Genomic DNA, 27,546 nt, shown 5'->3' with positions numbered 1-27,546 from the left:
ACCATTGGATGGGCAGCCAATCCTCAACCACCAAAGGCAAGTTACCACTCTCCACCTGATTACGTGAGTCTCCCGGGCATTCCAGGATTATAGTCCACCATGGGTAGTAGCAAATTTGCTGTAAAGAAAACTTGTGCTGTTCCAGCAATGAAACTTCATGGGCATTAGAGCGACTTTAAAAATATTTAGCATCAAGGTGCAAAAGTTCCAATGAACCGTTGCAGCAAATCAGCTCTTGGTATTATTTGTGCTAGAAGTTGGATAATGAAAGCAAATATCTGATTGGTTGCACATTTATGCATTTAAATATTATTATCAAATTTCCCTAATCACCATTATTCCCTACAATTGCACAAAATGGGAATCTGGCCTAGAACCACAGCCAATTTTCTAAGCTGATTAATAAATGGTGCATACTGAGTGTGTCCAGATGCACCCCCATAATAAGTCACCAGCAGCGGTTACCAGACTACATGTATTTATAACAGGCATTTAAAGAGACAGCAGAGGTCTACGGAACCTTCCCGGACGTATACGATTGATTAATGGGAATCTTTATGATAATTCGAGTGTATCTCACAGAGTCTTCTGAACTGAAACATGTGTGTGCGCACTTTTATCTGTCTGAGTAGATTAATGGTATCTCTTTATTATTGTTAAACCAACAGACCAAAAGGAATCCATATAGGGGAAATGTATAAATAGCTTTTCTGATTAAAGGGCCACGTAGCGCTTCTCAGCATCATTAAATGCATATTATATAAGTCATACAGGAATAGCTCTGTATGAACAGAGCCCTGTGATTGTACATAACCCAGACTCACCCCGCAGGTGGGGACTGGAGAATCGGCACCAGATGCAGCGATCCAAGGCCAAATTCTGTCCTGTTAGCATCAGTGGGAACAAACATAGCAGAGACATATGTGCCTGAGCCCGATTCAGAACTTGCACTCTTCAGTACGTTCCCAGGAATCGCAAAGCTGTATTTATTTTTATTAAATTTGGGGAAAAAAAGATAAATAAATCTTGCTGTAATATTTACCAATAACCTGATGTTAAGCATGCTAGGGGCGAAGTCATTGCAACATGGGGCAGCGACTCAGCATTTTGTGGGAGCAGTCCAGACAACACAGTTTTGCCAACTTTGTTATATATATTGTCCTGTTAATGATGCCGTGTGGAAGTACCCAGCAATGTTTGATATTGCCCTATGATCACACATCATTGTGTATTTGGTATGACCCAGCTCTGTAGGATACTGTCCTGATGATGACCCATCATTGTGTATTTGGTATGACCCAGCTCTGTAGGATACCGTCCTGATGATGACCCATCATTGTGTATTTGGTATGACCCAGCTCTGTAGGATACTGTCCTAATGATGACCCATCATTGTGTATTTGGTATGACCCAGCTCTGTAGGATACCGTCCTGATGATGACTCATCATTGTCTATTTGGTATGACCCAGCTCTGTAGGATACTGTCCTGATGATGACCCATCATTGTGTATTTGGTATGACTCAGCTCTGTAGGATACTTTCCTGATGGTGACACAACATTGTATATTTGGTATGACCCAGATCTGTAGTATACGGTCCTGATGATGATCCATCATTGTGTATTTGGTATGACCCAGCTCTGTAGGATACTGTCCTGATGATGACACACCATTGTGTATTTGGTATGACCCAGCTCTGTAGGATACGGTCCTGATGATGAGCCATCATTGTGTATTTGGTATGACCCAGCTCTGTAGGATACCGTCCTGACGATGACTCATCATTGTGTATTTGGTATGACCCAGCTCTGTAGGATACGGTCCTGATGATGACACATCATTGTGTATTTGGTATGACCCAGCTCTGTAGGATACGGTCCTGATGATGACACATCATTGTGTATTTGGTATGACCCAGCTCTATAGTATACGGTCCTGATGATGACCCATCATTGTGTTTTAGGTATGACCCAGCTCTGTAGGATACGGTCCTGATGATGACACATCATTGTGTATTTGGTATGACCCACCTCTGTAGGATACGGTCCTGATGATGACACAACATTGTGCATTTGGTATGACCCAGCTCTGTAGTATACGGTCCTGATGATGACCCATCATTGTGTATTTGGTATGACCCAGCTCTGTGCCCTGATCAGTCTCACTCTCTACTGCGTTACATTATGCCGAGACTTCCTCCTTAATTGTGAAAGCATCCTACCCATCCTTTGCACTGTAAGGTCTCTATGAAGCCATGTCAGACATTGCACAGATGTAGCAGGATTAGGTGTCCTATAGGCTAGTATGACATAGTCTCCATTATACAGCAGTCTATAGTCTGTAATACAAGTAAGCCATCTAGTCTAACAGGCTATACATACAGTATCCTCATTATCATGTGTGGGCAGCAGGATGCAGTGCACAGTACAGTCACAGTACTGACACCCTATCTGGGTTATTTTGTATGCGTCATGTGTCTCGCTACATCCGACATGTTAGTGCCGAAAATCAAGTTAGTAATGTCAGCAGCTGCATCTGTGCTGAAATTAAAGGTTGTCTGTAGAAACGTGCAATACTATAGGCTTCAGAAAACCATTGTATAACAGGATAAGGTAATACGTGCTGTGTAGTCACAATTAATGATCGTTAATTTTGCCTATGGCTTCTGAGTATATAATCACCTGATGACCCCATATAAAGGTTATTGGCATAGCATAGTACAAAGGTATTATAGTGCCACGTGTAGTAGACATTTTTTTTAGGGCACATGGGTAACAAAGAAAATAGAAAGCTGGGTGTCACATCCAGACAGTTAGGTGCCTCGCCGGGCATCCCCAGGTGCCATCAGGACAGTGACCATGAATTGCTGAATGATGCCCCCACTACTAATGTACCTTTGACATTATACAAACTATAACAATAGAGATGCATGTGGTTGTGGTTACTGACCCAAAATAATGACCCCTAGCGTGAATGTGTGTGTACATGTGGTCAGGAATATAGAATGTAAGCTCCTCAGCCAAATAATCTCTGTATACGGCTACACATCTATTTGCAGCCAAGCGAATATGGCCAAAACCCATTGCAACGAGCGTACCATCCACTTCTATGTACACTGGGCACCAGTCATCGCTGGATCAGCGTAGCCAGAGACTCCCATCCACCTGATTGCGGTGGTGTATGTAATGCGGGGGGGGGGGGGGCTCACCTGCTGCTTTCTGCAGGCTCCAGATGCCGGACAGGGCGGAGCTTCTGCAGCCGGGCGGAGGGGGAGCAGGGGCTGGGAGCCCGCTGCTGCCGCCGCACTTGAAGGCCAATGATAGGTGCTGTGCCCTCACGCAGCCATTTTGGATTTTTGCAAAGTGCCCGGCCAGCCCATTTTTAATGAGTTTTGCGCCGGCCCACCAGGAAATGGCCTGTTTTCCGGCGGGCCAATCCGCCCCTGGTACTAGTTAGGTTTGTATGATACTAGTTAGGTTGGTATGATGCTAGTTAGGGTTGTATGATGCCAGTTAGGGTTGTATGGTACTAGTTAGGTTTGTATGATGCTAGTTAGGGTTTTATGATACTAGTTAGGTTTGTATGATGCTAGTTAGGTTTGTATGATACTAGTTAGGGTTGTATGATGCTAGTTAGGTTTGTATGATGCTAGTAAGATGTATGACGGTAGTTTGGTTTGTATGGTGCTAGTTAGGTTTTTTTGATGCTAGTTAGGTTTGTATGGTGCTAGTTAGGTTTGGATTATGCTAGTTAGGTTTTTATTATGCTAGTTAGGTTTGTATGATGCTAGTTAGGTTTGTATGATGCTAGTTAGGTTTGTATGGTGCTAGTTAGGTTTGTAGACACTAGTTAGGTTTTCATGATGCTAGTCTGGTTTGTATGATACTAGTTAGGTTTGTATGATGCTAGTTAGGTTTGTATGATACTAGTTAGGTTTGTATGATGCTAGTTAGGTTTGTATGGTGCTAGTTAGGTTTGTATGGTGCTAGTTAGGTTTGTATGGTGCTAGTTAGGTTTGGATTATGCTAGTTAGGTTTTTATTATGCTAGTTAGGTTTGTATGATGCTAGTTAGGTTTGTATGATGCTAGTTAGGTTTGTATGGTGCTAGTTAGGTTTGTAGACACTAGTTAGGTTTTCATGATGCTAGTTTGGTTTGTATGATACTAGTTAGGTTTGTATGGTGCTAGTTAGGTTTGTATGGTGCTAGTTAGGTTTGTATGGTGCTAGTTAGGTTTGTATGGTGCTAGTTAGGTTTTTATAATTCTACTTAGTTTTGTACGATGCGAGTTATGGTTCTATGATGCGAGTTAGGGTTCTATGATGCGAGTTAGGGTTCTATGATGCGAGTTAGGGTTCTATGATGCTAGTTAGGGTTGTATGGTACTAGTTTGGTTTGTATGATACTAGTTAGGTTTGTGTGATGCTAGTTAGGGTTGTCTACCTGTGAGGTCATTGTGTGACTTCTGTCTGTTTCTGTAGATGTGTTGTATATAGGGTCATACTGATTGGCAGCCCTTATACACTGACTGGAATGAGTTGTGCAGCAGACAGACAGACTGTGAGTGAATACAATGTATGCAGAAGGACAATGGTCTTATTACGTTACGGTGAGAACTATTATCACATAGACAGCCGTGCTCATCTTCTGGTCCCCCTGCTGTCCTGCTCCTGCCCCCACTATCTGGGCAGAGGAATCCATGACAGCCATGAAATGTCAGGAATGTTTTGTATTTGTGACTCACTGAGGGCAAAATGTGTCTCCATTTAGCCATGGTATGGGTGCTCCGTCCATCTGAGTCCTGTCCCTCTCACTCAGCGGTACGGTCTCATGGGAGAGGTGACAGAGAAGGGACACAAATGGCGGGATACTATATAGATACTATAGAAGTTACTGATAAGAAATTCTATTCTCCGTAACTTGTGACCTTGCGTGCAGTCCATGTGTTCCTGATTTCTGTATTTTAGCCAATTTCTATGCCCATATATAAGATTGATATCACTACAGCTCTACCTGGCGTACATGTACAATGCCGAGGACTCATTCCTTGCTGTCTGATTATCTGTAAAATAAGCATCATACTAGTAACTGATAACGGCCCCTGTCCTAAATAGAACAAAGCATTGTAAAATAAATCATTTATAAGGTGGCTTGGCTAAAAGACCGGAGTTCGGCTGTCAGTATTCTGCCGTCGACATACTGGTTCTTATGAAGTTCCAGCGCCGGTGTTCTGATGGCTGTCAGGATGCTGGTGTCGGTATACTGAACGCTGGCAGTTGAATCACCCCCTCCTCTCCCCATTGCTCCGCACTCTCCTTGCTCTATCCCTCTGCCATCCATCCTACAAGGCGTAGTAAATATGAGAGGCAGACAGCTGGACATACTTGGAATAGCCCAAGCGAGGGAGAGCTGGGAACCACATCCTCTGTCATATCAACAATGATGAAAGATCACTTCCATCTAATGAACAGAGCAGGAGAATGTGGCTGATAGAAAGCCAGGCAGGGCAGGCAACATTGAACAGCGAAAACACCTATAGTAGTGCAAAGCAACGTGTGACCCATATCAGCCAATCAGATAGCAGCTGTTATAAGCTTTGTGTTGTGGGACTTGATAAAAGCTGCTATCTGATTGGTTGGCATGGGTTACAGTCTTGTGCTTTGCATTGGTACTAAATAGGAGCAGGGCCGGCTCTACCATTAGGCAGCTGCCTAGGGCGCCAGGATCTGGGGGGGCGCCACCAAGTCTGCCTATTAGAATATCAAGGATGTCTATGAGGCTCCTTGTTGTACTTAATGCAGGTGGCAATTATGGAACTTCTAAGACCTTACCTCCATACTTTCCCTTGATGCATGCTTACAGCAAGCAGGGAACTCGCCCATCTTCCTGGGGTGCTGGGAGGACCACCCGACTTTTGGGAGCCTCCCTGCCATTCCGGAATGTTAGGCAAGTATGCCTTAAGGCAGGGGTTCCCAATCTTTTTTTAATCACGGCACCCAAGAGTATAATAATTTTTTTCACGGCACCCCTAGGCCAAATTTATTTTAATTAGATTGGGTTTATATGCGATTCTTAGGATCAGTTATGTGGTAAAGGGCAGGAGTTGTTTCTGTTTGTGCACATTTTATGATTGGCAGCCACCAGCACTGGTTTTGCTTATAAATAATTAACCATTACGAATTTGAGTTGGTCCTGGACTACCAACCCAGGGCACCCCTGCATGTGTCCCGAGGCACCCCAGGGAGCTACGGCGCACAGTTTGGGAACCACTGCCTTAAGGGGTTGGAATGTGGGTATTGGTGGCAGTATTGAAGGTTTGCCTACGGTGCTGAGAAGCCTTAAGGCCCCCACACACTAGAGCAATTTTTTGGGTGATTTTCCGATTTCCAACCGTTCGGCCGATATATTGGCCGATTTTTACCGATAATCAGCAATAATCGGGCGATTATTGTCGATTATCTGTAAAAAAAAAAATAGGCCGATATATCGAACAATCGGCCCAAAAAATTGTTCCAGTGTGTGTGGGGGCCTTTACACCGGCCCTGAATAGGAGGAAACATGCAATTTTCAGTAACAATTCTCTGTATAAATGTATCCAACAGACAAAAAATAATAATAAGAGTGCGGAGTATAGGAGATTGCTTTGTACTTTCTGCGGGATAAGTCTTTTTTTATGTTTAGTAACTAGTTCTGTGGAAGAGATAGATAAACCTTTTGAAAAGTACAAGTTAGGAAGTTGTCCTTAGCAACTAGATTGTAACTACAGTATCTTTTATCTAGTACTGTATAAATATTTAGAAATGTTTTAAATAGTAACTGATTGGTTGATGAGGCAACTTGTGATCTTTAGCAGGTTTGATACCTCTCCCCCCTCAATGTCAGGTTCTTTCAATGGCGGGTCTGTATAATGTTAACAAGCTGGGCACATTCCCAGACACAGCACATAAGAAGTGCGTATCAGAAGTGCGTCTGTGCTGGGCGCCCTGGCACCAGCCCTGGGAAATATGTATTTAGAAGCTAATGGGATCGCCGGTCCTGCCTCCTTGTCCCTCCATGTGTGCCCCGGCTGGGGTCAGTAGAGGGGAGAAGGGAAGTCATAATATGAGAATATGATGTAAGTATTAAACAGACATGGTTTTCCCATGGGCTAAATGCACTGCATATGTGCTGCTTCCGTGTAAGGAGTTGTGTATGTCTCCGGTTACCACAACATCCCTTTAAACCAGGATGCTCATGGATTACACAGGTTCTGTGGCTAATTAAAACCTTGTAAAATTCAGGTTTGAAGTTGGCCAGCCACAGAACCTGTGTAATCCATTTGCCCCGGTTTAATAGGATAGTATGGTAAGCCTATCCCTGGTACCTTGTGTGCCAATGGGTTCTATCAGGGCCAGATGTACTAAGCGTCAATAAGTGATAAGGTGGAGAGTGGAAAACTAGCAGCCAATCAGCTTCTAACTGTCATGCCACAGACTGGGGGCCAGATGCATTAAGCTTCAAATGCGATAAAATGGAGAGTGATAAACAGCCAGCCAATCAGCTCCTACCTGCTATGTCACAGACTGTGTTTGAAAAATGTCAGGCAGGAGCTGATTGGCTGGGTGTTTATCACTCTCCATTTTATCACTTTTGAAGCTTAGTGCATCTGGTCCTGTGTCTGAAAAATCACAGTTGTGGGTTGATTGGCTGGGTGTTCATCAATCTCAAATGTATCACTTTTTGAAGATTAGTACATCTGGCCATCACTCTCAAATCAAAGTCAAATCAGAATCAAAGCAGTCGCATAACTAAAGCTGGCCATACACTAATGCAGGACAGGCCAACCTGTGGCTCACCAGATGTTGTGAAACTACAAATCCCAGCATGCCTTGCCACAGTTTTAACACTCCCTTATAGCAAAAATGTGGCAGGGCATGATGGGATTTGTAGTTTGACAACATCTGGAGAGCCACAGGTTGGCCAGGCCTGCACTATTGCGATTTGGCCCTTTTCACCTGATTCCGGCACATTGCCCTGAGAAATCAGGAAACAATTGTCAAATCTTATGTGTTTAACCTCCAATTCCGATCCAATGGGTGGTCCCGTGTGCATCAGATCGGAGCTGGAGATCGCCATGGCTGCCAAAAAGATTTATCCCCCCTCCCCAGGTAAAATCCGCCACTGCACTCGGTGTTAGTGAAGCGTGTTGCAGTCCCTGAGATTGCACTGACTTCACTGTAGCTGTCAGTGACTTCCTTTGGATGCGCGACCTGCCAGTCACCCAAGGCAGGGCCATTGGGGGGTGTACCCTCCAATGGCACTGCAGCCCATAGAATTGGGGAATGCACATGCGTAGTACCGAGGTCAATACTGCACATACGCCGGTCCCGGTCATCCCACAATGAAGTAAGAGCAGTCGCGGCTTACACGTCACATTTACTGAATCTGGATAAAGGCGCCAAAAGCCTGTTATTTCACATTATCAGACTGTATAAATAATACAGTATACACTGGTCACCTGCCAGCTGAGAAATAAATGATAGGACGTGAGTTTGCCATTTTTGGAAATTTAGCTATTTTTAGTATTGTGTTGGAATGTGATACAGTTCTGTGTAAGGTCTGTCTTATGTTATAATTATTCCTCTATGTACCCTGCCCCATGTTATCCATTTATTGGCTTATACACTTTTTTCAACAGCATTAGTTCCATTTCGGATAGTTTTGTTGTCATTTGAAATAACCCTTGGGATACGACAAAGAAAAGAGCAGAGCTCGACGTATCCAAGGGCAACCCAAATTGCAGGACTCTGCCCGATGCTGTGCTGACATAACTGTCCCCCTTTTTGTAGCGTTTCAGTGGGGGCCCTCCTCTGTGATCTAAGGGCCGCCTGATCTGCAGAATATGTTGGCTTTCCTGCGTCATTAGCATTCTCATGTCAATGTGATGACTGTCAACATGATCAACGTAAATGATACCGCTCCCAGAGCATACCTCCCAACATGACCCAAGAGGGACAAAATTCTCTGTACCCTCCAAATTTCAGATTGCACTCACCAGAGGCAGTTTTCACCTATGGGCTTCCTATTGGATGTCCTACCTGCCAGTCACCCCCATGACAGGCAGTCCCATCATTGTGTAGCTGTAGCTGGCTTCTATGGGCTGCGACAGGAACCAGTGGAGACCTGGTGGGGAGCAGCAGGGACCGGCGCAGAACCAGCAGCCCCCCTCCTACTAATAGGCACTCACCTGTGTTGAAGTATTACCTTACTAAAAATAGGTGTTACACTGAAGGGGATGGCAATCCTAAATTAAGAGGGAAGTCCGGGTACAGAGCATTTTGTGCCTCTTAGAATACCATTGGACGGTATGCCCATGGGTGTGTCCGGTCACATAACGACAGTTACCATGTCCACATTCCAATTGCTGACACCACAATGCCGACATGACTACTGTTGATCATGTGATGGGAAAGCATCACAAGGCTATTTTATCATAAATGCGCTGAACATTCCTGGGGGGTATGACTGGTACCCAGAGATTTGCCAGGATAATTGGCGATCTTGTGAAACTTCTCTGGAACAGCGTAATAACTAAACACACATGCCATCACTTCTATCCCGGGACACCTGGTCTGGTTTACAACCCACCTGGCCACAGTGATTTATAAGCTGTCGGCATTTTAGGATGGGTGAGTTCATGTATAAATGTCTTGGTCAGACCGTGGGTGCAGTACATGCCCGACTCGCTTGTGTTTAGGAATGAGGTAAATTCTTTGAACGCCTGTAACATGATCACACCCAGGACAGAGATATGGGGGGTTGAGGAGGCAGCAACTGGTACATGTTGGTCCACTGGGGCCTGCTAAATTCACTTTAATCCCACACTCCCTTCCCTCCCCCTCTGGGCAGCTGGATAATCAGTTAGTACACTCAGCGGGGTGAATGAAAGCTTTAACACCTGCCCAGAACCACAGGCTGCTCCTTCCATAAAGGGTTAAAGCTGCACCGTTAGGTTGTAAAATGGTCTAATCTGTATTTTCTGCGTAGAACATCGGTTACATTTCTCTTCAATAGAAAATGACTTTCTCTCATGTCTTATGACCCCTACACATGGGGAGATCGGAGGGCATTTTCTAAGCGATCTCACTAGATTGCTCCATGTGTAGGGGCCATAGCGATACGCATCCCCACGAGTCACTATCGCCCGGTGATTAATATTCAGCATTCTGGATAAATCTAGTTAATCGCCAGTCAGGGCCAGTGATCCCACCGGAGAACACTGGCCCTGACAGATCGCTCAGCACACATCGCTGGCACATCACTGTGTGCTGCATACCTGCCGACTTTTTAAAACTCCTCTCCGGGAGAAGCCAAGAGAGGAGTGAAAGGGGGGCTGGACGAGGCTTAGTTTTCGGGGCGTGGCTAGGCTGATGTCACTAAGTCCTGCCCCCACGACCGGCAGCCGCATTAATTTGCGGGGCCGTGGATGGGGGAGGGGCTAAAATGATGCCAATTTATGCATCGCCCCTCCCTGCGGACCCACGCAATTCGGAATTTAATACCGTGGGGAAGGGGGGAGCAGGGGCTGTGGCTACAATGCGGGAGAGGGGGCGCGGGAGGGGGACCCGATTTGCGGGACCCTCCCGGCCATTCCGGTAGGGTAGGCAAGTATGGTGTGCTGAGCATAGGCAGGCGCAGCACATTTTATTAGGGGGTGCACCGTCAAAGGGGTGTGTCTAACACCACCTATTGGGCGTGTCTAACACTAGATAGTCAAAATCGTATCGGGATCCTATCCAGATCGTACAGGTTTTCTACCTTGCGATCCCGTTGCGCGCTCCCATGACCGCACAATCTAATACAGATTGTTCGAATTGTATGCGAATAGTACAGAGATAGCAAAGATTGCATAGCACTTGAATCTTAAGTTGAATAGCAAGGGAATATTACCGTGTGTACTCACCATAACACTGCCAATCAGGCGTGTCTACTATCATCTATTGGAACTCGCTACAATATAAAACGTCTCTTTGCCACACCATAAGCGTCTGTCTATTTCAGTTTTAATCTTCTTATTACCCTGTGTAATATTGCATGCAAATAAAGTAAAAAACATATATGGATGAGGCAGGTATGTAATGATATGACAATGGTCTAGTACAATTAACAATGCAAAACACACATAATTGATTGATGGACACTTCTTTTAATGGAATATAATTCTAAAAAGCAAAATTCTTTGGTAAAAGGTATTTCTGGTATTGCTAGCGACAGGGAGGTGTTCATTAGGGTGTTCCCAGCATTAGGGGGTGCCTGTGCACCTCTAACACTCAATGTGCGCACTCCTAAGGTAATACAATATGTCGATATATCATCTGTCAACATGCACAATACCAACATGAGGATCATGTCAAAATTGTGCATAATGTCGATGTCGGCATTTTGAATGTTGACCATTTGTAGCACACTCTTGTCCTTATTCTGTGTACACCGAGTCCCGGTATTGCACAAAGCTTACTATATATATATAATTTTGTTCTATAAAGTGCTTTCCGTATGTGGTCCGTGAAAAATATGTTACACGGAAATCAGTGTTTATTGCCATCGGGACAACAGCGCATTTGCTCTCATTGTCAGGATAGATACTATGGGGGGAGATTCTCTACAACAGAAATGCGGTAAAAACCTAATTATCTGGGTTTTTACCGAATTTTGATTTCGAATTTTGAGCACGGCTGGTTTTCGCTGCGGGGGGTATCACCAACAAAAGCTGGCGATACCCAATAGAAGCCTATGGGCTTCTTAACACAACCCACGGCGCCCCGCACTGACCACCACCAACTCGCGCCGACCCCCCCTCACCTGTACTCTGACAGGGGGGTGAGCGCATCGAAGCCCATTGTGGGCTCACCACGCTGCGGGCTTGGTGTATCGCTGCGCTCGCCACAGGTTCTATTTTCCCTCTATGGGGGTTAGGGACCCTCACGAGGAAGAATTGCCCCTTTAAATTGGGATTCCAATGTCGGTATACTGACCGTCAGAATCCAGAATGTTGGGAGGTCACCCGGCACCCGGAACAGGCAGAAGCTGACTGACTAATACCTCTGTACCGGAGTGTACCGACTGAAACAGAGTGGAAGTTAGGTTGGGATTAACTGGTTCCACTGGACCGGATTGGAACCGGCGGAGCAGATTATTAGGAACCAGTTGAAGTAAAGAATGCTGTACTTATGGGGAAGCCACAAGCTGAAAGAGCTTCCCCATTTATTCCAACATTCTGACCTTTTATCTCCGTTCCCTGGTAGTGATTGGAAGTCTGAATCAGCTGACTGCTGCGGCACTTGTGATAAAAGGATTAATAATCAGTTCACCGCAAGTGTCATGGCAGCGCCCAACAGCCGACGATAGTGGGAATACCCATGTAGAACACACAGGGTCAGCGTTCCAGTAAGTACCAATGTGCTATAGGCTGGGTCCTGACATAATGAAGGAGCATGCTGTATTATTTATTGGTCATTAAGATTCTCTTTGTACTATATACTGGTCTTTAACAAGATGTTCTCTCTACTGTATGGTGGTTATATAGATACTCTTTATATTATTTATATTTAAATACTCTGTAACTAGTCTTCAAGTAAGGAATACCGTTACATGACACTACACAAGTGTACAAGTGTGTCAGGACAGCTATGAGAATCTGTTACTGTTATTACATGACTGGTTTGAATGTTTGCATTGGGCCCTCTCGTGCTTGGCTCTACCACTGCACTGTAATATAAGACTCGGATGTGTCTAATAGACAACCTAGTATTCTTTGGTTTTCCTTAGAAGAACCAATTGTAAAGATTGAGTCTCCCTTATCCAAAAATCAGTTATCCAAATTATTCCAAAAATCTCCAGATTTGTTTGCTAAAAACCATAACTGGCACTACTGGGGACATGATATGTAACTGGCACTACTGGGAGTATGATATGTAACTGGCACCCCTGGCTACATCTGTAACTGGCACCCCTGGCTACATCTGTAACTGGCACTCCTGGCTACATCTGTAACTGGCACTACTGGTGGTATGATATGTAACTGGCACTACTGAGGACATGATATGTAACTGGCACTACTGGGATTATCTATAACTGACACTACTGGGGGTACGATATATAACTGGCTCTACTGGCTACATCTATAACTGGCACTACTGGGGAATGATATGTTACTGGCACTACTGGCTACATCTGTAACTGGCACTACTGGGGACATGATATATAACTGGCACTAAATATGTGCAAGAAAATGATTGCTTGGCATTCAACTTCAGTGCCTGAGATTGTGCACAAATTGTGTATATATATATATATTTGTGTGTGTATATATATATATATATATATATATTTGTATGTATATATATATATATATATATATATATATATATATATATCTCTAGAACAAAAAGAACGGGCGCTCCATAGTGCAGTAATCACAAGTAAAAAGGGTTTTTATTTTTAAGAACAATCCACCACAAATGGTCCGGGTAACGTACCAAGAATGGCGGTCTAACACACCGCAGAAATATTCGCATAAGAAATGGTGTAAAACACCTTGTTACCACTGTTGGAGCGGTCACTCACGCCTGGGCTCCACAGTCTGAGTCACGCTAGGCCACGCCCCTACGCGTTTCGTCACCTGGACTTCGTCAGAGGGCTGCCTCTTTACTTGTGATAACTGCACTATGGAGCGCCCGTTCTTTTTGTTCTAGATAAACTTTGCCTGTTGGATACAGGACGCCTTTGGGTGCAGCACGGAGCAGCCGGTTTTCTACAAACTGAGTGCAATATAACAAAGAAGGACAAAGTATCTCTCTATAAGATCATAGACTGTGTCTCTAAAGGACTCCTCCAACCCAGGATGTTGACCGGTGTTTGGAAAGGACTCTCCATACATATGTAGATATATTTATACATTTAACCATTTGCGCACTGTTTGTTTTTTTCTTGTTATATATATATATATATATATATATATATATATGTATGTGTGTGTGTGTGTGTGTGTGTGTGTATTTCATGTGTTTGATGTGTTTATGCAACATAAATGCAAGATACCTCATTGAAATCTAAAAATATTCCGAAATATGGAATAATCCATTAACCAAAATTCTTCTGGTCCCGAGCATTTGGGGTAATGGATACTCAACCTGTATTCTATACCCAAAATTTGCGAAAGAACAAATTTTGCATTTGATTGTAGGTATTTGCTGGCAGCCTCAGGAGGCAAATCCCACCTCTGATAATTAGAGCTCCGGGTTCCCACAGCTTATTGAATGGGGCATCCCCGAAAACTGTCTGTAGCAAACACCATTGCTAATTGAATGTGTCCCTTTAACTCTTATTGATTTAAATAAATAAATAGCTTTTGGTGATTTGATGTAGTGTCCATTGAGTGGATAACCTCAGCAGATGTGCTTGTTGTGGCTTGCTGACCTGCTGTCAGGCACCATTTGGCTTCTCTGGGAGACAGCTGCTAAGGGACAGCTCAGATAGCTCTAAATCAGGGTCAAATAACAATATTAATAACAATGGCAAAAAGTGTTTATACTAACAAAACAGAAGCCAATGTTCTATATGTAGTGCAGGCTACACAATGCAACTTACTGCGTGGTCCTGCTGACCACTTGTGTGACATCACTCATTTTGAGAGTGTTCCCCAGTCGAGTGGTCCAAGGCTTATCTCCATTACATTGGCAGGACATGCTGTGGATAGAAGACTTGAATGGTTTATGTAAGAAGGGTCGCTACTATGGGGGAGAACCGGTATCCGCGCCGTTATCTGTGCTGATCCCGGTTCTCCCCCATGAATGAAGGAGAAGTGTGCTATGCACCTCTGGCATTATTGGCACCAAGACTCCAGGCAATGTATGGTCGGTCAGTGACCATTCTGACACCTGCACTTATCGATTCCCACAGCTGCAGGTGTTGTGTTGCTCGGTCCCTGGCTGCGGCGGCTGCTGGTTCTGGGGTGCAGGTGAGACCCAGCACTAGGCTGATGTGCTAAGGGGGGTGTCTGGCAGCGATCACCGGAGAGGACAGTTTTTACCTCCCCCACTTTGGTATCCGTGCTGCTTCCTGCTTCACCTCGGTAAAGAGCGAGGAGCATCTTGGCCACATAATACATTTAATATAATGCATTTACCCTGGAGAAAGTAAGTCATACAGATATAAGCGATGACTGGCCCGCGGAGGCGTCACTCCATGATAAGGAGCTGTTGATCAGAGTGCACCTTCTGTTTTACTACTCTACTTAGAATTGCAATCACCGTGGATGCACACCACAGACAGTGTAATGGTTAGCGGTACTGCCTCACAGCAGTATGGATCATGGGTTCTATTCCCACCCTGGCCCTATCTGTGCGGAGTTTGTATATTCTCCCTGTGTTTGTGTTGTTTTATTTTAGTGGTAGGTCAATTGGCTCCCAACAAAATTAACCCTAGAATGTCTGTGTGTGTGTGCAGTGGCGTAAGTTCGTTCACTTCGCCCGGAGGCAAAATAAAAGTTGCCCCCCCCTTCATAGAAAAAAGAGAGAAAGAGAGTGAGAGAGAGAGAGAGAGAGAGATTGAGATTCGTGGAGAAACAAGAGTGTGAGAGAGGGGGCTTCATAGACCCTCAAAGGCTGCCGCATCTCCCTCCCAGCTCCCGGCTTTTAGATGACAGCTGCCGCCTGCCTACTTCAGTGACAGTCACACTAGCACACTGGCTGTGTGGAGTGGACTGTCTGACGCCCGACTCCTGGCTCTTTATCGCTTGCTCAGGCCGACTTTAGCCCCAGCCCGGTGACAGAGGAGCAGCAACACGGGCGCTGCGCACATGGCTATGGGGGAGCAACCCGAACACAGAATTTGGGGGCGCTCGCCCGCCAGCGGTGTAGCTAGGTGTCATGGTGCCCGGAGCAAGGGCATATTTCGCGCCCCCCCCCCCCCCCGGTAATAAATTGGGGGTGTGGCTAACATGTGTTGGCATGTTACATTTGAAAAGAAAAAACTTAAAAACACTGTAACGGAATCTGCTGCGCTATATAAGACACTTAACGGAATATGCTGCGCTATATAAGACACTATCTGCTGCGCTATATAAGACGCTGTAACGGAATCTGTTGCGATATATAAGACAATGTAACGGAATCTGCTGCGCTATATAAGACGCTGTAACGGAATCTGCTGCGCTATATAAGAACCTGTAACAGAATATGCTGCGCTATATAAGACACTGTAACGGAATCTGCTGCGCTATATAAGTCGCTGTAACGGAATCTGCTGCGCTATATAAGACGCTGTAACGGAATCTGCTGCGCTATATAAGACGCTGTAACGGAATCTGCTGCGCTATATAAGACGCTGTAACGGAATCTGTTGCGCTATATAAGACACTGTAACGGAATCTGCTGCGCTATATAAGACGCTGTAACGGAATCTGCTGCGCTATATAAGACGCTGTAATGGAATCTGCTGCGCTGTATAAGACACTGTAACGGAATCTGCTGCGCTAAGACACTGTAAAGGAAGCTGCTGCGCTATATATAACATGCTGATATATACAGCACAGCAGGCCAGGGCAGCAGCAGAAGCCAGAGATTCACTAACCCACCCCCCCCCCACCCACACCACCACCCCCCCCCCCGGGCTCCACATAACCAACAAAACAACAAGTTTACTATGTTTATTTGAATAACGTTTAGCTGTAAAAAAAATCTATCCACCTTGAATAATTGAATATCGCACGGGCGGCAGCCAGCAACACACCTTCTCCTCCAGGCTACAGCCAGCGCTTGGGAAGGCTGGTGATGACGCGCTGCTGTAGCCAGGGAGGAGGGAGGGGGTCAGAGTCGCTGGGAGGAGTGTGACATTGTTGTCACTCACACACACTAGTGCTGCTACGCTGGCTGCCTGCGCTGCCCGGAAGCCAGACCGAGCAGCAGCAGCAATTGACAGGCAGCCGTGGTGACTGTCAGCCCGCCGCCCGGCCTCACCGCCCGTGACGCTTGGCGGCGGGGACCGGGCGAGCAGCCTGGGCAGCAGGGGAGGCAGGCGCCGGGCAGGGCAGCCGCCGGCGCTGCCCGCCCCGGGCGTACCCGCCACAGTGCCACACTAGTAGCAGGGACCATTTGCGGAGGGGGGGCGGGCCGGCGGCGCCAGCCAACCAATCGGCGCCCGGAGCAGGAGCTCCGGTGGCTCCGCCCTCCCTACGCCTCTGCCGCCCGCACCACTATTCACAAGAATACGGGGCCGCCTGCCCACGCCCGCCCGCTGACGCGCGCTGCTGCATAACATAGCCGCATCGCTATGAGTAAGATAAGTGCAGCAGGCGGCAGCAGCACTTAGCGGAACAACGGAGGCAATGGAGCCAGTGCACCCCTGTAAGCCTGGCGGCAAATGACTCCATTGCCTCCGGGAGTTCCGCCACTGTGTGTGTGTGTACGGATGTGGTAGGGAATATAGAATCCACTGGGGCAGGGACTGATGTGAATGTTTAACTATTCTCTGTAAATCGCTGCAGAATATGTGTGCGCTGTATAAGAAAATTTTAATAAACAAAAATTCCCCCCAGACTGACCCATGTCCACGAGCACAGTACTCTGGTTTTTCAATTTTTTTTACCAATTTCAGAAAACCAGAGATAATCTATGAAGTGATTATTCAGTGTCACTTACATTACTGCAATACAACAGTGTCAAACTTATGGCCCTCCAGCTGTTAACCTATTGCAGCAGTGGTGTCAAACTCATGGCCCTCCAGTTGTTGTGGAACTACACGTCCCAGCATGCTCTGCCACCGATTTTATATAATGGATGCTGGGATGTGTAGTTCCACAACAACTGGAGGGCGGAGTGCTATGGGGAGTTGGAAGTGTCCCCCCCCCCCCCCCCCTTTCACCTGCGGCGTTGCATCTATTCAGTAAGACAGTGGAGCTGGGGACATGGCCAGCAGCTTACACAGCACTGGCCATGCCTCCATAGTACGGACAACGAGGGCATATGGGGGCATGGCCGATTTTGCATGGCCATGTCCTGTATAATAGACCACACCACCGTTTCAGGGATGAGCTCCAATACTTCAATATTGCAAGTGTTGTTCCATTTGGCCTGACAATAATGTTTTGTTGTTCAGTCATTTTGATAGGCTTGTAACTAGTAACATCCTGGTCCATTTACTGTATACGGTAATAAGGAAGAGGGGCCCAGAGAGAACCCCTGCAGAATACACCGTTTCATTATGCATTTACACATTGTTGGTGACAAGGCAGGTTCTGGCACCCACTGACTGGTCTAGAAGCCAGTACCAGCTTGGTCTTCCACCTGATGGCTAGTATAACATTCTGGGATTTGTAGTTCTATAAAAAAAAAGACGGACACTGTGAAAATGTCGAAATGGAAATGATCGACAAAAAAAAATGTTGACTCTGGGATTATTTTTATTTTTGGGTGTAATTTTCTATGTAGAACTATGTAAAAGCCAAATGAGTGAAATCATGCACCCTTGTGGGCTCGCTTTGCTCACTAGGTTTCAGGGGAAGTGCCCTCGCTTCCCTTGGCATGGGTTACTATAACCAGTCATTGCCCATGTGGGTGGTAAATGATGATAAAGTTGAAAAAACTTGTATGGACCATAAGTGTGTTGACCGTTGTCAATTCGACCTTTTGGCCCTTTTAATCTTTTGTACCTGTCGACCTTTAAACTGTTGACCTTCTGGACTTGTTGACATAATGAGTGTTGACCATATGGTGATGACCGTCAACCTATCATTCGGAACCCATAATAGAGCTGTTGGGGAACCCTATTGGAGTGGAATGACAGGGGCAGTGATACCGGAGCTGGCGTGGTTAATGTTCCCCTCAGTCTGCACCTGTTCCTTCCCAGTTGTCTTTGTTAGGATTACAGGAGATCAGCTCTGCTACATGTACCCGTAGGGGCGCCGCCTGCGAGCACCTGGCTAGTTTGATTCTGAGGCTCCTTGGTACCAATGTCTCATTATGTCTGGACAGTTGTCGCACCTGTCAGCTGATCTGTAAGCCAGATTACAGTGATTGGCAGCGCCTGTGTACCCACATAGGGTGGTCACGCTCAGGTAACCCAAGATGTTGTCTCAGAGACATAGTGCCACATTCCAGTCACTGGTGCTGGACAAACATTTATCTTTCCTTCTTTCCATGCTGCATCGGAGCTGACACACGGATATTTTGTCTGTCAGCTATAAGGCAGCAGATAAATAATAATCCATAATTAAGTTACTCATTAAATTTATAAAATAGCTTGAGACCAATGCAATTCCCTGGAACATGACCCCTCCCACCCGGTACAATGGGCTCTGCTCTTGGGCTTCCCACATAAAGGGCCTGATTAAGAGGTGAATTCAGTCGATGTTTGGACACAGCGGAGTGATTTTGGCCGCATGTCACAGACCTACACGCAGATTGATTCGTACGAAGTTGGACAGGCTTTGGAGATTTAGCCGAGATGGATATTCTGAGACACCGTAGGTTTGATGGTGCGACCGATGTGCGACCGATGTTCCTGTTGCATCGTACGTGAGTTGCAGATTGGGGCCGCCTCTGGTGGGCGTCTCTGTACACAAGTCATCGGCTGAGTTATTAGCATGTGTTTGCAAGTGCACTGCATCAAAAATTGTAGGTACAAATGCGACAGTGGGCATCCCTGAATCAGGCCCAATGCATGATTGCAGTCACCTGTGTTGAAGTCTGTCTTCCCATCAGACAGGCAATCGTAAAGGACGAGGGATCAGAGCATTATGGTCCTGATTCTGCTCGGCTCACTAGGCGGCGTATAGTCGCAGTACCAGAGGAAATGTGACGTTTCATAAAGCATCTCTCTATTTTCCGAGTCACAGGATCTTTCCGCAGGCCCCACCTTCAAGCGATCCAGTCCTATTTGAGACCATATAGAAGCTTGACCATCCAGATACATGTGGCTGAGCCTTGTAAGATAAAGCTCACCATCTGTTCTCATTTGTTATCAATTAGCTTCAGCAGAACCCAGTGCTCTAGAATCAGTCTGACTCCGATAGCTCTAAAAAAAGAGGCTTTTTTTCATGGAATTAACAAGGAACATCGTGTTTAAATGAACTGAGAACTTCCTCGGTCTTCCCCGACCTAGATGTACCTTTAGGTCTCTAGAAGAGCCTAATCACCCATAGGAAGAAGGATCAGGCTGTACATTGTCCAGATCCTCACTCCGCTGTGATCTGGTCTCATAAACAGGGCTGGCAACAGAAATCTTGGGGCCCGGTACACTAATATCTAGCCCCCTAACAACGCCCCCTTGAGCAGAACATTTTTAGTATACCGCTTATTGAATGTGTTTTAATTATTACAAAAGACACAATTAATATTCACTAATACTGGAGGGGTGTCTGGGTAAGTACCCTTACAGGAATCCAGGTGGGTGCCTTATAAACCATTTCTAGGCACTGCACTGCCACAGCTATGCTTACAGCCCGTCAGAACTTTGGGGCCCCTCACAAGCTTGTGGCCCGGTACAGGTGTCCCCCTTGACCCCCCTGTCGCCTGCCCTGCTCATAAATCATCATTAGAGACATCAGCTTTACAACCCAGGACATAACCCGTATGTTATGGCTGACATACAGTATTTCAGGATAATTAAATGAATGATAATAAATCTCTCCTCCTATGTACATACCGACTCTTCACGATTGTCTGGGAGAAAAGTATGCTATATATTTATTACAAGATCATTTATTTTGGAATGGGGTTAACATCACAGCGGTTGGGACTGCTGGCATCCCTATCACAGGACAAGACCCGGGAACGCCGGACCGGGCATCTACTCCGCAATTGTGGAGTCTATACTGTGCTCCTCAATACTGGTCTGGTAAGGCTCCGCCAGAGAGAGAGACCAATGCAGACTCCAAAATGTAGTCAGAACTGCGTAGAAGATCATCGGGACAGACCTTCCCTCTGTTCAGAGCAAAAAAGCGGGCAACGAAGATAGTCAAGGACTAACTACATCCTGGCCATGGCTTGTTTAACCTGCTGCCATCAGGCAGACGCTACAGGGCTATTCCCACCAGAAGCCTAAAAAGTTTCTTCCCTTAAGCGGTTCACCTGTTGACACATGAACTCATGAACACCTCACTGTCTAGTCGCGCCATAACCCTTTGCACATAATCTAACACGGTGTCCCCTTGGAATAACTGTCTGTATGACTGTACATGTTCCCCCACCTGTTTATATTGTTTATACTGTATGCTGTTTACTTGTCACCCACCTGGCTGCTGCACAGCAAACCAAAAACAAATTCCTAGTATACGCAAGAATACCTGGCCAATAAAACTGATTCTGAAACTGCATTCCGGAGCTTGTAGTGTCTGGTCTGGGGATATCCCATCCAGAAGGAGGGGCATGCCTGTGATGTCTTTCACCAGGGACATGGGAAAGGGGAGAATACAGCCTACCTGTGTGGTCCGGACTGGTTTTTATAACATCCCTACTGCAGGGGGAGGAAGGTTAGGGTTAAACTGGGGGGGGGGGGGGGTGTTAGGGTTAGACTGCAAGGAAGGAGGGCTAGGGTTGAGCGCTTAGAAGGGTGGGTTAGGCTGCGGGGGGGGTAGGGTTAGTGTTAGACTGCAGGAGGGGGAAGTTAGGGTCAGGCTGCGGGGAAAGAGGGCTAGGGTTGAGCACTAAGAAGGGTGGGTATGGCTCGTGTGTGTGTGTGTGTGTGTGTGTGGGGGGGGGATGGTGTTAATCTTTCGTTGATGCAACCAGGGGCTTTCGCAGCCATTTGACCACAAATGGGCTCTGCTTCCCCAATTATAATTTACTGTACATACGGTGTTCTGAGGAATTTACTGTACATACGGTGCTCTGAGGATGGATCGGCTCTATAGTAACAAAGATAGTATTACAGGTGAAAACTTATTGGACCAGCCTGCAGATGGCGCTGTCTCTGGTGAGTTTATTAAAGGAAACCAACTGGAAATTGATAGGCATACCCTGGCTTCACTTGACTTGACTAAGTCATGCACATAGGAGTTATGGAATCGTTATTATAGCATAAGTCAACAGACTTAAGGATGTACCTACTGAACCTGCTTCATGGATAAAAGGAATCTAAAATGTTCATAAAAATGGCGACGTTTCCAAATGCATTGTTCTATGTATCAGCGTTCTGTTCAAATAAAGTTATTAACCTCCTTCTTCTCCCACAGGTCATCGGTGTGACATCAGAGGATGAACTTGCGAAAGATGTCCGCATTTTGTATCCATGGCGACAGCGAGATTTATTGGCCACTAAGATGCAAAGGTTTAAAAGAGCATGGGTGATTCCAACCATATCCGTCTCAGAGAATTTAAGAAACATCCCCTCACAAGTAGTGCAGGTGAGGAACGTAGGAGGCATTTGTGTGATATTATATATACGTGTCTGGGTAATGTGGCTGCTGAGGCACCTCCTGCGGCCATCTTACTTGTTGGCCACCAGTGCCATTGTTCTAGCGATTTCTTCACAAATATGGCATTGGTGACTTATTCTGAATATGAGAAGGTGTAAGTGTAGGTAAGAAATGAAGAACGGGGTCGTATATAATAACTTATATTATTATTAATTTCCAGTGAAGAAACCGCAGAACAGTAATGTTAGCGCAGGTGGCTGCGACAGCCTGAACGGAGAAATACTCGAATTGTTGCGTCGGCACCTGGGCACAAAACACTTGAATTCCCTCCACAATACGGCTTATGTTGACGCATGAAATATGGCTAATGTTGGAAGGTTGACACAAGCATTAGGTGCCGACAGGCGGTATTTCATGCCCTACCATCCACTCGGGTGTGGAGGGAGAATATAATAGTGTCCCGAGCACAGTGAGGTTTACTGATACGTGTCCATGTCGATTTACGTCGAGATTCTAGTAAAAAAAACATGAAAACTCATAATAGTTTAAAAAAATGTATATATTTCATTTGTTTAGTTCCAGTGAAAGGTAAAAAAGTTCAAAATATTGTGGTTTTTAAAATCATAAAAAAAAAAAAGAAAAATTGAAATCTTAAAAACGATTTATTGATTTATTCCATGCCCTAATATCTGCTAGAAGAGACTCCAATACTGGTGCTTACTGATCAACTAGAAGGGAAGGGAAAGGGGGGACATGATAGAAATCTTCAAATATATCAAGGGTTTTAACATAGTACAGGTGGGAAATTTTCTTCAAAGGAAAAGAAGTAATAGAACACGAGGACATGCACTGAAACTGGAGGGAGGTTCAGGGGAAATGTTAGAAAAAATTACTTCACAGAAAGGGTAGTGGATAAGTGGAATAGCCTCCCATCAGAGGTGTTAGAGGCTAAGACAGTAGAACAATTTAAACATGCTTGGGATAGGCATATGAATATCCTTCCAAAGAAATAAGGATTAAAAAGGGTTGAGATTACCTGAAGGATAAAAAAGGGGCAGACTAGATGGGCCAAATGGTTCTGCCGTCAAATTCTATGTTTCTAACTATATTGTAAATCCAGCACCCATAAGACCCAACAGAAATAGTCTGTGCTCTCATGTGGGGTTCTACCCACAAGATAAGCACATCCGATAAACAAAAGACTAAAGTTATATATAAATATTCACTCCTGTTATGATTAAATATGCTGGCACAGCTTAATATCAACAGTTACATTATCCTGAAGATGGTAAAATTATCCCAAAATGAGTGCTGGACATTCTGTCTATCTATAAAAATCTATTAGTGTGTAAGTTTCCTTGCACAATGGTAGATGCTGCCACCTATAGGACCTAACTGGTGTTACATGTGAGTGATGGTGGGCTTTATTCTGGTTCACTCTTAGAGGCAAATTCCATCTCAAATGGACAAAACCATGCTGCACTGCAGGTGGGGCAGATGTAACTTGTGCAGAGAGATTTGGGTGAGGTTTTAATTCAAAGTGAGATCCATATTGCAGTGTAAAACTAAAGCAGTCCGTATTTTCCCTGCACAGAAACAAAATAACTCACCCAAATCTAACTCTCTCTGCACGTGTCACATCTGCCCCACCTGCAGTGCACTTGGTTTTGTCCATTTGAGTAGGAATTTGACTCTGAGAGTGAACCAGAATAAGGCCCACAGTTCTTAATAGCGCGTTGTTTGTGAACTTCTTCCAGATAAAATCAGACAAGAAGCACCTAGGTAGCATTATATACAGCATCAAGGGCCCAGGTGTCGATGAGGAACCCAAAGGAATATTTGCAATCAATAAAACGACTGGAATTGTCTATCTGAACGCAGTGCTGGACCGGGAGCAGACTGAGCGCTTTAAGGTACTGTCGGCCTATATATTGATGCTTGGAAATGCTAGAGAACCCCGCTGACAAATAACATTTCTCCTGTCTTGTCTTCCCCAGCTTTGTGCGTTTGCACTGGACAGTGATGGCGTCCCCCTTGAAGACCCTACTGATCTACAGATCGTCGTTCTTGATCAAAATGACAATCGCCCGGTGTTTTTACAGACCGTGTTCAAAGGATACGTGCTGGAGAATGCAATACCTGGTAACTTGGGGCTACAGGCTGGCAGCTGTCTGTATTTGGGGATCCCTCTAAAAGTCATTACCTGGTGCTCACGTCATGCACTGTGTTGGATATAAGATATCATGGGGTTTCCTGTAGGAAGACCAAAGGGTCTTATTAAGCGCTGACCTGTCACATGCGGCAGTTATCTCACCTCTCTGATCCTCAACGCTTAGGAGATATCAGGTTTAAGACACAAGTTATGGGCCAATAAATAACTGGGCCTGATTCAGATCTGATCTCACAGCTGCCTGTAATACGCATGCATGGGCCCTCCTGTGATAAAAGCAAGCTGATTGACAGATAGCCGGTGTTTGGTGATGGTAAGCGTCCGTATTCTGAGAGTGTAAGGGAAAACACAGACGTGCCCGGGATTTTTAGTTCTAGTCATGTGATGTCCTCTCCCGGTCCGATCAGCCTGTTTGTATCGCAGCCACCAAGTAAGTCCTGGGCTACCCACAGACTGCGCACACTGGGAAATGATTCCACAGTGAGAGGCTTGGGAATGGATTTGCAGCTATTTACAGGTCTGCGTTATTTTCACAAGCCGTGCTAAGCAATTTCACTCCGGCGGGGCTCCAAACATTTGCTGCAGTGCGATCAGGTCTGAATCAGGCTCTCTGTGTGTAAGAGGAGGTATGCAAGCTTTGCCTTAACGTATCCTATTACAAGTATTCTATAATGTAGTTGCTTTTTCACTACTTCTGTCATATATGCTAATTAACGCACCTATGTCTTTTATAAACCAGTCTTTTATGAGCCAGCACTCTTATTAAGCTGGCTGGTTATGAAGGTGATAGGGGTGGAACTTAGTAGATGGTGTAATAACGGTGCGTCTGACAATCCCCGGGATCCCTGGTTATGAAGGTGATAATGGAGGAACTTAGTAGATGCTGTAATAATGGTGCACCTGACATTCCCCAGGATCCCTGGTTATGAAGGTGATAGGGGTGGAACTTAGTAGATGCTGTAATAATGGTGCACCTGACATTCCCCAGGATCCCTGGTTATGAAGGTGATAGGGGAGGAACTTAGTAGATGCTGTAATAATGGTGCACCTGACATTCCCCAGGATCCCTGGTTATGAAGGTGATAGGGGTGGAACTTAGTAGATGCTGTAATAATGGTGCACCTGACATTCCCCAGGAACCCTGGTTATGAAGGTGATAGGGGTGGAACTTAGTAGATGCTGTAATAAAGGTGCGCCTGACATTCCTAAGGATCCCTGGTTATGAAGGTGATAGGGGTGGAACTTAGTAGATGCTGTAATAACAGTGCGTCTGACATTCCTAAGGATCCCTGGTTATGAAGGTGATAGGGGTGGAACTTAGTAGATGCCGTAATAATGGTGCGCCTGACATTCGTGGCATGTTGTGGCTCCACTAGGAAGCCTGTTGCCCTCCTGCACACCAGAATTAAAGATATTTTTTAGGAAAGGCCCCAAATTTTCTTATATGAACTAGAGGGGGTGCTGTTCCCGGCAGTCAGGCATGTAGCATATTGGACAAAAAGAGAAAAGAGACTGCTCAGGGGGGAACGCACCAAAGAAATAGAGTCATAAAAAATAAATTTTAATATATCATTGTTAATAATCCCACAATTAGCTTAAGTGGGAATGCAGCGAAAAATAGAAGTTAAAATATTAGACATACTCACATATACACACAATGTGCACAAAAAGGCAAGAAATAAGTGCTTTAAAAATGACACTTGAATCCTGTCCAAAATTATGCTTACAGGATAATAGCCAGAGATGTGGTGTTATTGATCAGAGAAATATGTATACCCCTGTTCAGTGGTTATTTAATCTCCAATTGAAAAAATACCAATTTCAATTTCAACCTTTCTATAACTATACTGCCACCTTCTGGTAAATTAATGATTGGTATGAATTGTTCAGGGACCTCTCTCACTAAGGTCCTCTGATACACTATCCTTTTAGCACCATCTAGTGGTGATTTTCAGGATATTATTTCGGACTTAGTATGGTGCAAAGGTTTTTTTGATTTTATTGGGAACACAGAATGGCATAGTTATAACATTGTATTTGGGTTGAACATTTGAAAGAAAGAGGAGAAGAAACCATGTAATAATAGGAACATCAGTTACTGGGGGTTTTTCTATGATCAGGATCAAAGTGCTCGAATGAGTGTAATAGGCTGTAAACCGGAGTTGTAATTATCTCCTTTGGTTTTTATACAGCAGTTCAGGCACATTTACAAGGCATCTGCTACCTACTTCATCTAAGGTGTTGGTATTTAAACACTTAGATGGTCTGATAGCGCCTTTGATAAACCAACATCACTTAATATACATTGTTAGGCTAGTAAGCATATTTAGACAGGTATAAACCGACACTAGTGTTTCGCTGGCTAGTTCAGCTTTTTCAAGGCCAACCTGAGTGTCCCAGCTGATCGCTATTTATTGATATCACCCCACCAATAATAAGTCTGGATTGCCATCATGTGGGTATATGGGCCAATCGCCGCTGCGCCTGGGTATCCAGACATCTCCCCCCCCGTCTGACGTATGTGTCAGTTCAGCTGTGAGCATTAGATCGTGTGTGCAATGTTTACGTCACGTGGTCGGCGCCCCGCCCCACGTGACCAGCGTCTCGCGTCATCTGATCTGCACGATCATTGGAGTCACATGATCCTCCAATATTGTCTGGCTCCCATGTTGTGCGTCACTGCGCACATGATCCTCCCTTAACCAATCCTGGAGGTCGCAATGACAAACCAGGAAGTCAATACATGAATTTAGCGCGGAGCCCCAACCCTGTAGCGAGCATGGCACATAACTCTTAGTATATTTTGATATTTAAAACCTATTTATATTAATGTGCGGTGTTGCATCTTAACTTTATATCTATTAGGTAGTCCAAGGCAAGTCTTGATGGCTTGGTAGTGTTGCCCTATCAAGAAGCAACATTATGTTGGCTATGAAGTGTATAAATCATCCATTATTTTTATTATAGGTCTAAGCAAACCAGGC

General features: G+C 45.2%; 1 protein-coding gene across 2 annotated transcripts in view; it reads left to right on the top strand.

Annotated features, from left to right (window-relative positions):
* The window catches only part of CDH15 (cadherin 15), a 52,015-nt gene that overhangs the window by 3,256 nt on the left and 21,213 nt on the right, over positions 1 to 27,546 (top strand). For both annotated transcript variants that reach the window (XM_083165201.1, XM_083165200.1), the window contains exons 2-4: positions 22,210 to 22,380; positions 24,150 to 24,305; positions 24,390 to 24,534. In XM_083165201.1, the coding sequence (XP_083021327.1) occupies positions 22,297 to 22,380; positions 24,150 to 24,305; positions 24,390 to 24,534 (385 nt within the window). In that variant the 5' untranslated portion in view covers positions 22,210 to 22,296. The remainder of the gene's footprint in view (positions 1 to 22,209; positions 22,381 to 24,149; positions 24,306 to 24,389; positions 24,535 to 27,546) is intronic.

Source organism: Crinia signifera, chromosome 11, assembly GCF_055691185.1.
Source record: "Crinia signifera chromosome 11, ASM5569118v1, whole genome shotgun sequence".
Taxonomy (NCBI): domain Eukaryota; kingdom Metazoa; phylum Chordata; class Amphibia; order Anura; family Myobatrachidae; genus Crinia; species Crinia signifera.
Note: the sequence above shows the minus strand (reverse complement) of the source record. Positions and strands in the feature narration are given on the sequence as shown.